The 16,700-nt window shown below is 33.8% G+C and overlaps 1 protein-coding gene across 5 annotated transcripts in view; it reads right to left on the minus strand.

Annotated features, from left to right (window-relative positions):
- The window catches only part of CACNA2D1 (calcium voltage-gated channel auxiliary subunit alpha2delta 1), a 691,308-nt gene that overhangs the window by 20,099 nt on the left and 654,509 nt on the right, over positions 1-16,700 (minus strand). For all 5 annotated transcript variants that reach the window (XM_072653215.1, XM_072653214.1, XM_072653213.1 and 2 more), the window contains 10 exons: positions 15,074-15,171; positions 9,093-9,180; positions 8,692-8,754; positions 7,279-7,382; positions 6,582-6,668; positions 5,053-5,120; positions 4,326-4,364; positions 1,336-1,407; positions 464-616; positions 250-302 (listed from right to left, as the gene is read on the minus strand). In XM_072653215.1, the coding sequence (XP_072509316.1) occupies positions 250-302; positions 464-616; positions 1,336-1,407; positions 4,326-4,364; positions 5,053-5,120; positions 6,582-6,668; positions 7,279-7,382; positions 8,692-8,754; positions 9,093-9,180; positions 15,074-15,171 (825 nt within the window). The remainder of the gene's footprint in view (positions 1-249; positions 303-463; positions 617-1,335; positions 1,408-4,325; positions 4,365-5,052; positions 5,121-6,581; positions 6,669-7,278; positions 7,383-8,691; positions 8,755-9,092; positions 9,181-15,073; positions 15,172-16,700) is intronic.

Genomic DNA, 16,700 nt, shown 5'->3' on the forward strand with positions numbered 1-16,700 from the left:
TAGAAATAAAGTATGAATGTGCCTGTAGAACTGTGAATAGAATAAATTGAATAAATTTCATCTGGGAGGAAGGGATATTTGCATTTTGCTTACAAGGGAAGTAGTTTCAGGGGACACCAGTTATCAGTAACAAAGCCATAAATAATCAGAGAATCATCATAATTAAACATGTTTTAAACATATTGCTATGCCATTATGCCCTTCCTGTATTATTAATTGGAGTCTCCAATTAATGGAGTTTCCACTTACCATGCAGCAGCAGTTGCCCACCAACCTATCTGCAAAATATCTGCTATCGATGGCTTAAAGAAAAATAGAAGAAAAGGACATTTGATTAATCTAGAATCTCTTGAAGGCATTTTGTGTCAGGGAAAATATTGCTTCTCAAAGGACTCTAGTTCTTTTTGATTGTACAAATATATTATTTTAAGAATTATTGACAATTTGATAGTTAGTTACTCACCACATATGATGAACGATTTCCTGCTCCTTGTTTTGGTGAACTACCAGGGTCACAAACAGATTGATAATCATAAGATTTATTAAAGGCATAGACAGACACATTAATGAGGTGTCTCATCAAGCTTGGATCAATCTCTCCAAAGAATCTCCCAATCTAGTGTGGAAGAAGGGTGAAATTAGGTTCAAACTACTGAGCCAAATGATGACATCTGAACCACTATCACTCAGTGAAATAATAATAATTTAAAAGTCAAAGGAAACTAAAGAATTTTTCCTTTAAAGCAACTAGTAGTTTTGACAAATTGGGATTTACTTTGACCATGAAAAGAAAACTAAAGCATTTTTCCTTCTCTTGCCAGCTGTGTTATCTTCAAATTATATTGTAATAGAACCTAAAAAAAAATCATAAAGTAGTAGAAAAATATAGAAATGGTCTGTTAACCAAGAAGACAAGTCCAGGGTGCCCCCTAACAAGTGATTGATTAATTTGAATATATGAAAATGTTCAATCTCAATATTTTTTGCTTGATAATAAAATTGCATAATTATGGAAATTATTGGTATAATGATATATATATATATATTAGATAAATATAACTGAATCATATGAAATAAAGCATATTCAGGTTGACTGATCACAGCCTAAAAAGTTTTCCACTTTTACGCATGAAACTATTATAAATCTAGTTGCTTCTGAGGTAGAAGTTTCAAATGAATAAATGGTAATTTTGAGTTGTATTTTGTATTAATTTCTTAATTGACCAACTTTCTAATCATTTATGATAAAATTTTGTCCAATTTTAAAATTAGCATTTTAAATTTAAACAATGAAACCATGGGTCACTATGCCCATCATCTACATTACACATATACCTGGTTAGTGTCTTCATCATGATTTGACATTAAAAGGAATCCACCATCATCTAAAATTACACAGTCCATTACCTAGAACAATAGAAGCAATGGTGAAATTTTAGAAATGTGCCAAATCTTGATACAATTATTTTAATAAATAAAAAAGATAAGGAAAATAGAAATAGGAAGAAAATCCTAAGTGACAATCTTTTCTTTTTATTTCAGGTGATTCTGATACCATATAGAAGATTGCTGATATACAGAGAATCCTAGTATTGGAAGAAACTGCAAGATGTTTTCTAATTCATTCTCTGGCATTCTGGAAAGTAAGTTTCTATGTACAAATAGATGAGAGTTTGAATCATAGAATCTCAAAATTGGAAAGGATCCCAGAAGTTTAGTCTGTACCTGAAGAGAAAACCCTTTTCTAATATCTTTAACAAAGGTTCATCCACTTAAAGGCTACATTTCAAGATAACCCATTCCACTTTGAGAGGACTTTTATTCTTTTTTCTTCAAAATATATTGTATTTTAACTCCCACGTGCAAGTATGTGTACATATGACAATACAAATTTAATAATAAAGAGAAAAAAAGGAAAAGTTAACGTAACTAAAATTATTTGCTGATTGTTAAAACAAAAAAAAAGATGTATTAGCTTTAACAAGGTTTCATTTTTGTTTCTATTATCCCTTCTGAAATTCATTTCTGTTTCCTTAATTAACTTTTGTTACTGGATTTTATTTTCTTTATTAACATGACCAGGGATGGTATTTTATTCATTTAGATTTGCCTTTTTCTTTTTATATCATTTTATTTAGTTCCATACATATTTCTCAGAATTCTTCATATACATAATTGCTTATGTTACAGTATTGTTACATTTACTTAGCATAATTTACTGATTCATTTCTAAATCTTTAAGCCAATAGATTGTTCCCATTGTTTTGCTAATACAAATGATGTAGTTTGAAATGCCTTTATACCATGTTTATTTTTTGTCTCTCTAATTTATTTTGAGTATCCTTGGAATAAAATCCTAGTAATAAAAACATTAATTCACTGGATAGGAATATTTTAAGGAATTTGAATGAATATAAAATCCCACTCGTTAATCTCTTCCAATTTGGCTTTAGATCCCATCAATTGACAAACTGCTTTTTGCTCAGGTTTCCAGCCATCTATGAACTGCTAAATCCAATGTCCCTTTCTTAGTTCTCATTCTACTTAATCTGTCTACAACTTTTTTTGTTGTGGTGGTGGTGGTTTTGTTTTGACCGTATCTACCACTCTCAGCTCTTGGATTCTGGGTCACTGCTGTCTCCTAATTCTTCTACTTCTTTCATGTTCCTTTGTTACATAATTACCTTTTTTCCTTTCCATTAATTATAAATATCCCTGTTAGGCTTTGTTCTGAGTTCTCTTCTGTCAGGACTTTCTCCCTTGGAGATCTCATCAATTCCCAAAGACTCAATTATCATCCCTGTGCAGATGACTCTTAAATATACATGGTGCTACCCACTCTCTCATGAACACAAGTCTTAAATTGTGACTTGCCTACTAGACATCTGCACCCAATACATCCTGTAGGCATCTTAAAATCAATATACCCAAAGCACAATCCATTATCTTTCACCCTCTTCCAAACTTTTCTATTTCTGTTGCTATTATCATCACCTTTTCAGTCATAAATTCGCAACCTTCACTTCATCCTTGACTCTTTTCTCTTGATAACTCACTGCTCCCTACTGATTTTAATTCCCTAATGTCTCACATTTGTTTCAATCTCTCCACTTACATACCCTCTATCATAATGTATTCTGAACTACACTATTGTAAGAGGCTCTTAACTGGTCACACTTCATCTATCCTTCTTAATTTTTGGTTCTCTGATTATTAGATAATTAGAACAGTTTTTCATGTGGATGATAATGCATCTCATTGCCCTTTTTGTGATTTTTAAAAATATTTTCATGATTGAAACTTTAAATAAATTTAATGATGGTTACTCCTGTTCTTTTTCCTTATCTTGACGACCTCTTATACCTCATGTATTTTAATCTAAAATATACTTAACAAGACAATGGATAACCATCATTACTCTCTTATTTATTTACATATTTTTTGAATCTACATAATCTTAATAGTGGATTCTCTTCCCTCCCTTAGCTCCCTTGGTTCTTTTTCTTCTCTTTTTGGATGTTCTTTTTTAGGTCCTTTTTCTAGTCCATCACCTTCCTGACCTCCCCAAAGTATAGTCGGCTCTCTTCTCCCTCTACATTCTCTAGCTTTTTTAGACCATTCATTCCCATGAGTTCAGTGATCCCAAATCACTCCCAAAATTGTATGCTTAGACTTCTCTGTCATTTAATGTCTAGTTTAACATCAATACTTAGATAACCCATGGGTTTCTCTAATGTAAAAGGTGCAAAATAAAACTTATTTTCTCTCTTGCATGTTCCCCTTCTTCAAACTTTGTCTATTTCTGTTGAGATTATCAACATAAAATATGATATACTTCTTTCAGTTGTGATAATTAATATGATCTGGACAGGCACAGTTTCCATGTAAAACTAGAAATTACTTATATTTGTTCTTCTGCAAAATATGTTGGGGTAGGCTTTGAGGGGGACTGTACTAAATGATCTTGAAAAGGTTTGTTCCAACTCAGAGAATCTCTTTTTTTCATTCTCAGGTTATAACTTTGAAATTCAGCTTTAGTTAAAAATGTTTTTATATATAGTACATTTATAAAGAGTTTTAAAGGCAGAATGGAAAATCTGTTCTTTAAATCTACCTAAAAGACTCGTTAAATTGTTCTCATCAATAAACAGTTAAAAAAAAAAGACCAACAGCCTTCAGCCCAGCTGAGTTTAAAGACTCATGGTAAAGTCTGACTATAATGACTTGGTCCTATGGGTAATAAATATATCTTAAAGAAAGTTGATACAATGGTTATTAGCAGGTTATATGGTTTGAAAGATAATTCTTTTCAAAAGTATTCTTACATCACTGTTTCTTTTGCAGTCACAAACTGGTCCAGCACACTGAAAAAGAGAAATAGTAACACGGCTGTTAAAAATCTGAAGTCTTTTGCCATTAATAGTCTATTGCAATAAGCCATCATGTTAGAGTTCAAATGAATCTGAGAGTTCTTTAGTACAAAACTAAAAAAAAAAAAAAAACTGACTTTGAACTAGAAAGACCTATGGTAATCCTGTCTAATGGGTAGTATAAGACAATATTTCTACATTTTAATAAGTAAAGCATTTAGATTTAATGAACATCAGTAGATAAGGTCATAGGCAACTAGGTGGCTCAATGAATAGTGCACTGGGCCTGGAAGCACAAAGACCTTCATTCAAATGGGACCTCAGACATTTACTAGTTGGGTCACTTGACCCTGTTTGCCTCAGTTTTCTTGTCTATAAAAAAAACTTGAGAATGAAATGGCAAACTTCTCCAGTGTCTTTGCCAAGAAAACCCCAGATGGGGTCAGGAAGGGTCAGACATGACTGAACAATAATAAAATGAGGTTAAGAATATTCTAGAAGATGTTATTATCACAGGGAACTTTAAAAAATTTTTTTTACCCTATGGATCATTTGCCTAATTAAAAATCCTAATAGCCAGAGAGAAAAGGCTTTAGCCATTGATTATGAACTAATCAATTTCCCATGTTCTTTAAAGATTGATAAGCAGCCCATTATAACATTAAGCAAATCAACTTCTTACCGGATCCCTTATTGAGGCTTTGGTGAAATTCTCTATCCAGGTGCCAACATCTATTTTTATTCCAACAACTGAAAAATTATAAACATATATCCATACATTAATTTATAGATCCTCCTTGTATCCTGATTTTCCTAATTTTATTCTAATTTTTAAAAAATTTAAATAGGTAAATGAAAACATTTTTCCCATCCATTACTATGAAGTTATCTGTCAGATTAGCAAATACGAATCTCATTAATCTTAGATATACTTTGGAATTTTCATTTTACTCTGATTTAAAAGGACTAATGTGCTTTGGAGTCAACAACCCCAGGTTTCAAATCTTCCCTCTAACTTATGCTCATGCTCCTAGGCAATTCACTAAGGCTGGAATTCATAGATGAGTTGGTAATTTGCATTGGTGTTTGAATTTTCCACACCAAAAGTTCCCCCAAAAGAAATTACCTTGAGACCCTCTCTTCCTCCACCAAAGGAGAGGCAATAGTAAAATGCCACTACTTATATTGGAATGTTTGTGATAGTCAAATGCATAAGGGACATTTTCATATATTTCAACTGATTGGGCAAATGAACAAATTAAATAAAGTCACATATTGAGACAGGTAGAGATTGGCCTTTGAATCAGAAGACCTGGGTTTAAGTCTTGCCTCTGACCCATAAGACTAGGTGATCCTGGGCCATTCATTGAGCTTTTCAGCACCTTAGGCAACTCTCTAAGGCTAAGTTACTGGGCAACTGCAGATCTGGAGCTACCATGATAAGAGGTCTCTGCCTTCCAATTCCCTATGTAAAAATACACTCATAGGTCCCCTCCTCAAACACTCTCACCCTGCTCCCAATATATACATAGGGTTGGCACTTGAAAAATAAAGTTCAAAAAAGGTTTTTGATTGAATTGATTCATTAGCCATTAGAAATAAACTCTAATTTATAGCAAAGGAAAAATGTTACGTATTTATTACATGTATGTATTAGTACAGTGAACTGAGAATATTCATAAACAATGAACACTTGTTTATGGGCAGGAGTGGTCTTCAGTAGACAACCACCAACTCGGTGGAATTTTAGAAGTGTTGTCTTTTCCACTGGCCAGAAGATGATTGAAATTCCATAATTAAAGATTAGGTGATTATCCTATGCAGAAGTAGCATTAATTGTGAAAATTCACTAGATCATCTCCTGAGAACAGAGCTTGATAGGGGGAAGAGAAAATGAGGGGAAAAACTGTCAGGGCTTACACTTGGTATCAGAAGTGGTTGGGGCAGATGTATCACAGGGTACAGAAATGGGAGCCTGAGAACAAAGTCAAATTTAACTTTATTTGTTGTTTCACCTATGATGTGTTTTAATGACAGGGTGACCTTTTAAAGGGCAGTGATCTCATAATACTTTCCATTCTAAGAAATTTAATATATGTAGACTCTGTGATGACTTGCCCATTCACACTGGACAGAGAATTACCAATTATAATTTAATTTCCCATTTAACTTTAGTGACATTATGTAAATTTAAAATGTTTTTAGTCTTACCCGCAGGTTTGAGGAGTTTTCCATCAATGTATATCTCCACAGCCTTGCTTACCATAATCCCTGATTCATAGGCACTTGATCCACTTTCTAAAAGTCAAAGGATTGTGGTGTAGAAAAAAAAATCATATAAGATTGGTGGTAAGACTGGTGGATATATTTCATTAGTACACATTCAGTGGACAGTTATAATGTCTCTTTCTACAATTTTGTGCTGAATACACATAGAAATAACTGTTCTGGGGCTGGCTTCTGCAAGTGTATTTATCTCAGTTTACCCTGAGACCTGAATTTTCCTATTTAATTGCTTACAGTGACAGTAAATAGTGTAAATGCCTTCACCTGTCCTTCATCTTGTTAATAACTCAAGTGTCAGTTAACTCTTTACTACATTTAACTCCTCAGAAATCCTTCATTTGTAATATTCTGCGACATATTAGTTCCAATAGTAGTACTCAGCTATGCGGAACACAAGTCAATAGAATGAAGGAATCAAGAAAACTAAGGTTTAATCCTAGCTCTGAGATACACACACACACACACACACACACACACACACACACACACACACACACACACACACACATATATATGTTACCTACATGTGGATACTTGGACAAGCCACTTAGCCTTTCTGTTCTTCAGTTTTCTCATTTATAAAGTCAGGTGGCACCAGATGACATATGTTTCCATAACTTACTGTTAAAGTAGGGAGCAGTGAAAATATAGTTGTCATTATCTAGACTCCGTTTGTAGAAACTATCTTCATATGTTTCTGGATTTTCTTGCCAATCTTCTCCAGCTCTAAAGAGAAAAAAAAAATTCCTTCACTTTTTTTTTTTTGTCTCTCCCTCTCTTATCTGGGTTGTAATATAGGGTCTACTCATTGTTCCAGTTCCATTATAATCTATAAGGAAGCAATGATCTGTCACATTTCTGTCCTGGGCTGGTTTATCCATCCTTAGTCATCCTCATTTCCTGGATCTTTTTTTTTTTTTTTTTTTTTATTGTGTGTCTTCATCCTTCGTTGCCGAAGAAGACCATGCCATCAAATAAATAATGACATGACTTGCACTTGACTTTGTTTTGAGTGAGGGAGAGCTGTACAGATCACCAGTCTCACTTCTCCTCCAGAGCCATCTGAATCTAATGACCATATATTCATCAGGATGACTGGAGATGACCCAGGATGAGGCAATTGGAATTAAATGACTTGCCCAAGGTCACACAGCTACTGAGTATCAAGTGTCTAAGGTGAGATTTGAACTCAGGTCCTCCTGACTCCTGCATTGGTGCTCTATCCACTGCACCACTTAGCTTCCCCTCCCCGGATCTTATGATGAGGTCAAACATAGTGGGACAACTGACTGATTTAGCCCACTGCAGCTCAGAACTCAAAGAGATCCATTGGCCTTACCTTCCCTGGTTGTAAGGATTACAGAAATGAGTCACTATACCTGACTCTTTAGCTCTTTAATCTTTATGCAATTTTCATTCTGCTTATCCAAATAGGAAAAAAGGAAAACCCCAATTATTGTTTTCTTATTGTATAGTGAACAGCTAAGTGGTACAGTGGATAGAGTGCCAGGCCTGGAGTCAAGAAGACCTGAGTTCAAATCTGGCCTCCAACACTTTCTAATCGTATGACCCTGGGCAAGTCACTTAACCTTGTCTGCTTCAATTTCCTCATCTGTAAAATGAACTGGAAAAGGAAATGGCAAACCAATCCAGTATCTTTGCCAAGAAAACCCCAAATGGGGTCACAGAGAGTTAGATTCAACCGAAACGGTTAAACAACAATATGCTAATTTCCATTCAAATGTGATAAGTGATATAACCTAGACATACATAGTCTCCATGTAAAACTAGTTTCAGACTGTTTCTACACGAGAATAATTTCTACTCAGGAAGTATAAACATATCTAGGAAAAGTCTTGGCATTGTATATTCTCAGAAAGAGAAGTTAATTTGATAATGCCTGGGCATGAAACAACAATTTAAGGAAACTTGAGGTAGTCCTCTGTCTATTGAAATGTGATAGTTTTCCCAATAGTGTTCATATACTTAGCACCTTCCTCATTATTTCATTATAAAAGATAACAAAATGACTTACTCTTTAGGGTATACTCTGGTAATTCCACCATCGGTCACAACAAAACGAGCTTTTACTCCCTTGCTACAATAAAGGACAGAGAGGGGAAAAAGAGATTTGAGAGAGAAATATATTTTTAACAGAATTCTGCTGTGTATATATATATATATATATATATATATATATATATATATATATATATATATATATATGCACCCACTTTATATAACACAGAAAATGGGCCTATTTAAGCATCCAAAAACGTTAAATAAACTCCTGTTGTACTTCTGTTTTTCTTGGACACACAGCAGTACAAAAGTCCAGCCCTGAAATTTATATGATTTTACTGCCAAAAACTTCATAGCAAAAGTCCACACTCAAGTGAAGAATGAAATTTTATGTAAAAATAAAAAAATACTTACAGGTTTTTCTGCTTACTCCAGTGATTCTGGACAAGCTCATTTGTAAAACCAGCATCCAGCAATACTCTGTTGATCATATCCACATTACCTAACAAAGAATATGAATAACTCATCTAAGAGGACTTGATTTTGAATTATGTTACTTATGAAACATCATATAGTGTCTTATATAAAGATCAGTTAAGGGGTGCCACATATCCGTGGTACATTTTACACACTGCTATTTTTGTTTTATAGTATTCTTAGTTTTATATGAGTTATTTTGTTATTGTGTATTATCTACGAAAAAGCACTTTTTAAAAGTAAATAATGCTATTGTTTATGTTACGTAATATCTACTTTATCATTTGTAGTTCCATTAACAGAATTCTTTATAAAAATGGTTTGACAATGACATTTTATAAGGTGAAATTTAAAAAAATAATTGAAGTATAATGTAAACCAGTTCAAGCTTCATACAACTTAAATTAACAACTTGTCAATTAATTTACAGAAAGTATGACTCAGTGTTGTTGTTTAGTCATTTTTCAGTTGTGTCTGATTCTTTGTGACCCTATTTGGGGTTTTCGTAGCAAAGATACTGGAGGGCTTTGCCATTTTCTTCAGTTGGCTCATTTTACTGAGACAAAAAGGGTTAAGTGACTTGCTCAGAGTCACACAGCTAGAAATTGTCTGAGGCTAGATTTGAACTAAGGAAGATGAGTCTTCCTGACTCCTAGTCCCAACACTAGCTGACCATGACTAAGTAGAGAGGTAATAAAAAAATCACAGATCCATTAAAGTATTAAAATGCCTGTGATTTCTCCATTATTTTTCTACTGAATCAAATACTTTATTAAAATCTTTAAAATCAATAGACAATAATATCAAAAACATGGCCAGTGAGCCAAAAAATAACCCACCCAAAACAAAACCAAGTTGCATTATTCAAGAATTATTCATTGCCTGTTCACTTTCCTATTAGAATTTTTGATAATATTTTTTCTCTTTCTTTTTCAAAGAGGGGAAGAATTTTTGACACACGTGCTAACGTTCACTTTGAGTTTAGTTATTTCTGTTTGGGGGTAGGGTAGGGTGGGAGTGGAGAACATAAAAAAGCAAAAGCAAAAACAAACAAAAAAATAACCAACCACAATCAGAAAGCCATGTTGAGGAAGGAAAGGGGAAAAGTATAGGCTATGTATCTTTTCTTATTCCTTTTATGCAGTTATAAGTGAGCTATAAGAAGCAGTTATTCTCCCACGGTTAAATGATTTATGCTGCAGAAATTGAAATTGTCAATGGATCAATTGATTTCAAGTTAGAATGGACATTAGGAGACACTGAGTCTAATCCCCTCGTATTACGGATGAGGAAATAGCCTAGAGAGATTAAGTAATTTTCTTTGGGCCACAAAGCTAGTAATTGTCTGAGGCCGGATTTGAATTTAGGACTTCCTTACCGTAAGCCCAGAAGTATAAAACACCTATTAGGGTGTAATGTTAAATGGGTAGCAAGTGAATAGCCACTGACTACATTATTTGGTCAGTGTGTTGTGCATGGCCCAACTGAGGCTTCATCCAACTCACAGGTTGAATATTCATTCATATTTATTCTTAGACAAGGAGCTAGGGCCCAAATTGCAGGGGATGACCTGCAATTTTTCTATCATCTACTCAGTGGAGAAATAATTTCAATCTGACTACTAAAAGCCAAACTTTAAAGCAGTAATTTTTGTTGATTTTCATATAGATATCTTTGGCATAGTGTTTTCTCCAGAGAATTAAATGTAACTTTATGCTATTAACCAATGCTCCTGCCTCTCAAGAAAACCTTTTCACTTTAGGAAAGACTCTATTTGGAAAATCAAAGATAACTTACAATGCAAATAAAATGATCAGTAATCTAACAGTTTATATTTTGTCTTAATTATTCTCCAGGTCTAGAGTTTTCCATTCATTATAATATTAAATGTGCCCACTGCAGTTGCTAACACGCCCACGTGCACAGAGACTGTTAGCATTGTTATTTATTGCAACTTTTCTTGTCCAGCTCATTTCACATAAATAATATCATTTTTACACTGATTCTGGGAATTGAGGCATTCTTTTAGTCATTCGTTCTAAACCATAAATATCTGATATGGCAATTGTGGAGACATTTTCATAGGTCAATAAATTAACCTTAATAATAAATAAGAAGTGTGAGAATTCTACACCCACTGATAAGGTTATTCCTGTAAAGTGATTTAATAGAGCAAAATAAAATTTTACTGCATTTCCTTTTTTTAAAGTCTTACTCATTTACTTTTTGGTTGACTATTATTACTGTCAGTGATAATTTTTATAAAGTCATAGCTATACTTGGTTTGTTGATCAAAAAGATAAGACATTAATTACAAGAAAATAAATATAGAAGGTTGACAGTATTGTCAAAATCACTAATGAAAATCTAAACTGTTTGAAAAAAATTTGGTCTTATTAACTCATTTTTAAAACAATGGCATGTAAATATTTTATTTATCTTCATGGCTGGCTGACCACAGCTGATTTTTATTTTGTTACTGAATTATCAGGAATAAACTATCAGAAATAATTCACACAGTGTCCCAGAGAGAAGGGATCGGGTGAAAGCCATCGGGAGTAGATAATAGTAATATGGGGTGTTGCAGCTGGGTAGATGTCCATGATGTCTCTTCTCTCGGAGCTTTGGTCCTCTACTCCAAGCCTAAGACCATAGAAATTATAGCTTCCTGATATATGTGGAAAAAAACAGAAGAAAACAAAAACCATAGTCTTGTACTGGAAGGACCTGAAGGTCGTCTTGTGAATGGAAGGAAGCCTCGCCTTTCTATACAGTGTTTGGTCAAAGTATAGAAAAAAACTGTCCTGGGTGCATATTATTTTATTATTATTTCATTCCTTTTGTCTTGATTTAAGATATTCCTAATGAGAAGTGAGCTTACTTTTTCCTCCTTACTTTAAACAAAGCAGAGTTAGGCTAATGAGTGATATAAGGAAAAATACTTTTATCAGAACAAATTAAAAAATAATGCAAAATCTAAATATGAATAAGGTTCCAGTATATATAATTAAAGCCAAATGAATAAGAACTAGCTTTCATATGAACAAACTATGTAACTACTTTCTTTAAAGTATCTATATTTATTGAAATATCAATATTTTCAATATAATATGTTTTTTGACTGTCATTCATAAATCACCTTGGGTAACAAAAGTTTCTTCATGATTCATTGCATCTACTGATGCACTTTAAAAATAGAGTTAGTGAGTCTTTTTCTTACCTTGGTTTCAAGTGATCTTGAAGTCTTTAGGGACTATGATAAGCTCCATAATATGCACAACAAAATAAGGATTAGATTTTTGTTTTGGGTTTTTGTTTTTTTTTTTTTATGTGATGACCATAGAATTGATCAAGGCAGATTAACAGTTGGCAGACCTACTTAATTGTAACTTTGGTTCAGGATTCTTAAATATTCCTGTCCTTTTTTGCAGTGGAAGTTATTTTCCATGGGTGTCTGGCTGACTTTGTAAACCTTGAAACACTATATATAATTTTTTTTTTTATCTTTCTGCTCCTAGAAGAAATGGAGTATAGCAGTTATCTCTATAGATAACTTCATGTTTAGCATTAAAGTTTCTAAGTATTGTGAGATACTGACAATGAGCAGTGAAAAGGGGGGATGGTCCTTCACTTCTTTAAACTGAATCATGCCAGCATATGTTTGACTTTATAGAAATATTGGGGTTTTTTCCCCAGAAGGGATATTATACTGCCCAAAGCTAATATTTAGGATTACATCTCTGATGAAAGCAAGATACATATACAGTAACATATATGCTACCTGAGGGCGTAAAATGTCTTCCTTAATGCCTTTGTAGGAGTAGCCCCCTAACAGTGCCTGGTGCACAGAGAATATTTAATAACTACTTGATGATTATTTGAACGAGGTTTATATGCAACCAAACCAGATATCACCAGCCATCTCAGTCATCAGGCAAGATTTCAATTAATTTTTTTTTCTGCTATAAGTCAATTTGTCAAGGACTGGCAAAAATCATCCTTTTGGGAATTCTTTCCACCAATGCAAGTTGCACCCTATCTACTGCTTAATAAATAAGTAATAGAGAATCAACAGAGCCTTTGAAAACTTAAGTGACTTGCACATGGCCACATAGAAAGAGCATATTAAAGACTGAATTTGAAATTAAGTAGAGAGCACTTTAATAGAGCACTAAGGTGGCACAGTGGATAGAATGCCAGGCCAGGATTCAGGAAGATTGCTCTTTCTGAGTTCAGGTCTAGCATTAGACACTTAGAAGCTGTATGACCATAGGAAAGTCACATAATCCCATTTGCCTCAGTTTCCTCATCTGTAAAATGAGAGAAGGAAATGGCAGACACTCCACTGAAAGAGTCAGACATTACTGAAATGAGGTACAACAACAGAGTACTGTATGCATTAGCAGGGGTTGACCAATTATAGGATGAGTACAAAATCCTGCGCACTGCCTCCCAAGTTATTTAGCGCACAGACTATCAATTACAAGTGGTTGGAGTGAGGTATGGTGCTTGGGCCATAGTTTGTGAGATTTTTGTACTACCCAGTGCTGCTTCTCAGTCAGGTATATATTTCCAGGAAATAATTAGTGGAACAAATGATCATATTTCTCCAAGAAACAAAACTGACAGTCGTATAGATTAACTCAAGAAGAAGGATATTGGTTGTAGTAGCAATGCTGCCATACTTTTAGAACCCAAACCTCTTCTATGTGTTGCGTTCCCAATTAGAATGCAATATCTTTGAGAGCCTATCTTCCTTTTCTATGTGTATTCTCAGGGCTTAATACAATACTCAGTGCTAAGTCTCTTCTTTCCCACTGAAACTCTTTACAGTATTAAAAGGATGCTATATTGCTGACCCTGGAATATTTCTGGACTCTTAGACCTGTATTTAAGTCAAGTTTAAGGACTGGGCAAAGTATTACTCAGACATTCAATACTAGAAGATGGGGGTAAAGGAGACTAGGATCAGTGTTAAAAAGCATATTCTTATTTGGATTGAGGTTTCCTTATATTCACCAAGAAAGATGTGGGCGAATTGTTGTCTGCAAAAGACAAAATTCCCTCAACAATGAGATCACAGATCCATAAATGTAGATACATTGCATTTTTTACCTTTTCTTTTTTACATATACCTCTCCAGCTCATACTGTATTTTACTCTAAAAGTTTATTTGTAATAAAGAGACTACTTTAGAGAGAACTATAGATCTTAACATTTCTTCTAAGGAATAAAAATGTACATATCTCTTTGGAGTTATAAAGTATAACCCATCATCCAAAGAGTTAATCCTCTCTGAAAGTGAAAGATGTATTGGTTTTAAAGTGAAGTCCCTATTTCTTTGAACCACAGTGTTTGAAGACAAGTGATTATCCTTCAAATTACAGAGGCCTTTTCTTTCAGACACACATTCAGTTGGGTTCAATAAAGTTTGAAACAGAGAAAATTCTTTATAGATATCTTTTTGTGTGTGCTCTTTTCCCTTTTCCCATGGACATTGAAACTAATTTTAGAATCTAACTTATCTGGGGGTAGAGGAGTGGTTTTCTTTTTCTCTTATGAGGATAACACTTGGCTAGATCCAAAAAGTTATATATTGAAAATGTAAGACTAAACCACTCTATATCAGATTTGAGAATAGTTCAAATGGTTTTTAGTATTTTTCAGTGATTTGATAAAATCTGGATCCAGCTGATTTTTTAAATCACTGAAAATACCATAACTTCACAATTGGAAAAGAATCTTTTATTAAATTTCACATTAAGTTCTTTAAGTAGTAAACAAAACTCTGCTCTTCAGGCAGGCTCATTAAAGAAATCAATGAATCAAAGGTAAATATCAGTACTTAATGGGGTAATGAAAGAATTAAAATACCTTTTTTCCCCAAAGCATTTCCTGCAAAATTCACAAATACTTACACGATGGGTTGTTTGGTGTTTTTCGATCAATAAACTCATTGAAATTTAAGAGAAATTCAGTGTTGTTTTCTGATGGTTTTAAGTCGTTACAGTATTCTCTAAAAAAAACAAAACCTTGGGTTAGGTTTATTTTAACACATAGATACAAACAGTTATTTAACTAGATATTTATTTGGAGAACCTTCTATATGCCTACCCTTACACCAGGTACTTTGAAGAATCAGAAGGTATATGACACCTTCCCTGCCTTTAAACATTTTACATTTGAATAGTGGATAACTCTAAGGTACCAAGTGGCTCATCCAAGCATTCTATATTCTGAAATGACCCTCTGGTTGCAATTTGTCTAGTGCTCACTCTCATTCCTAGGAAATCTGTCGGACGATCATTTCAGTTTCTTAGCCTTCAAACCCATCAACTGTGTTTTGACTTCAACTATCCAGTCAACCTAATGGTCAGCTATTTCGGTGATGGACTCTCTTCCATCTCAGAATTCCTCACTTCACTGACTTTACCTGATGTCAGTTTCACTAAACTCGAATCTAGAGTCCCCTTTTCCAGTATTTGTATAAAGATGCATACTCTTACTTGAGGATACTGTGAAGGCATGCTTAGTGTTCCACTACAAATGTATATTAAGAAGGTGACCTAGAATTGTATTTTACTGAGAGAATTCAAATGCCCACATATGATCTCTTAATTCTTTTCCTCTATATACGTAGCCTCTTTACGTATTCACCCATTTTCTTCTCATTCCTTTTTATTCTAGACAACAGTCTTATCCCTTTCCCAGGATAACAGCTACTCTTTGTGTTTTTTATTAATACTAATTCCTCTTACATCTTTGAAAAAACTTTTATTTTCAATCTTTCCTTCTCTCCTGGCTTAGGCTTCTTCCTCTCCAACAATAATTATGCTCAGGTATCTCTATCTTAAAAAAAAAAAATCTTTCATTGACTTTACTGCTCCTTCAAACTATCTCCATCTTTCCTCTTTCCTTTATTGACAAACTTCTATAAAGTTTCCTTTATTGATAACAAAAAGTGTTTTACACTTAAAACCATATTTCTATTTATTTACCCCAGTAGGCTGGCTTCTGTACCCATCACTCTATTGAAACCAATCCCAATTCACATATGTTTTCCTTACCCAGTGGCCCTATACTAGTATTCATTAGTTTCCATCTTCTTGATTCTTTGCTAGTACCAGAGAAACAACATGGCACAGTGGGAAATATGAGTCAGAAAAATTAACTGGTTTAAAAGTCTGGGCATAGGACTGTGGGCAAAGTCACTTAATCTTCCCAAATGTTATTTTCCTTATCTATAAAAGGTTTGTGAGGCAACATTCAGTACCTGGCATAGAGGGTTCTTAAGATTGATGCCTTATAGACCTTAAAAAATTACATAAATTTGAGTATGTATTGACTGTTCCTCCTTAATATTCTCATCTCTCTGGTTTCAGTGTCATTAAATCAGTTACAGTTCCATTGTTAATTATTTGTCCCCTTTGTTGTCACTTTTTCCTGCTCTGATATTCCAAACACAACAATCTCTATGACTTTGCTCTTGGCTGTCTTCTCTCATGCTCTCATCTTTTCATATCACCTTATCCCATGGTTTCTATG

Source organism: Notamacropus eugenii, chromosome 3 (genome assembly GCF_028372415.1).
Source record: "Notamacropus eugenii isolate mMacEug1 chromosome 3, mMacEug1.pri_v2, whole genome shotgun sequence".
In the NCBI taxonomy this organism is placed as follows: Eukaryota; Metazoa; Chordata; class Mammalia; order Diprotodontia; family Macropodidae; genus Notamacropus; species Notamacropus eugenii.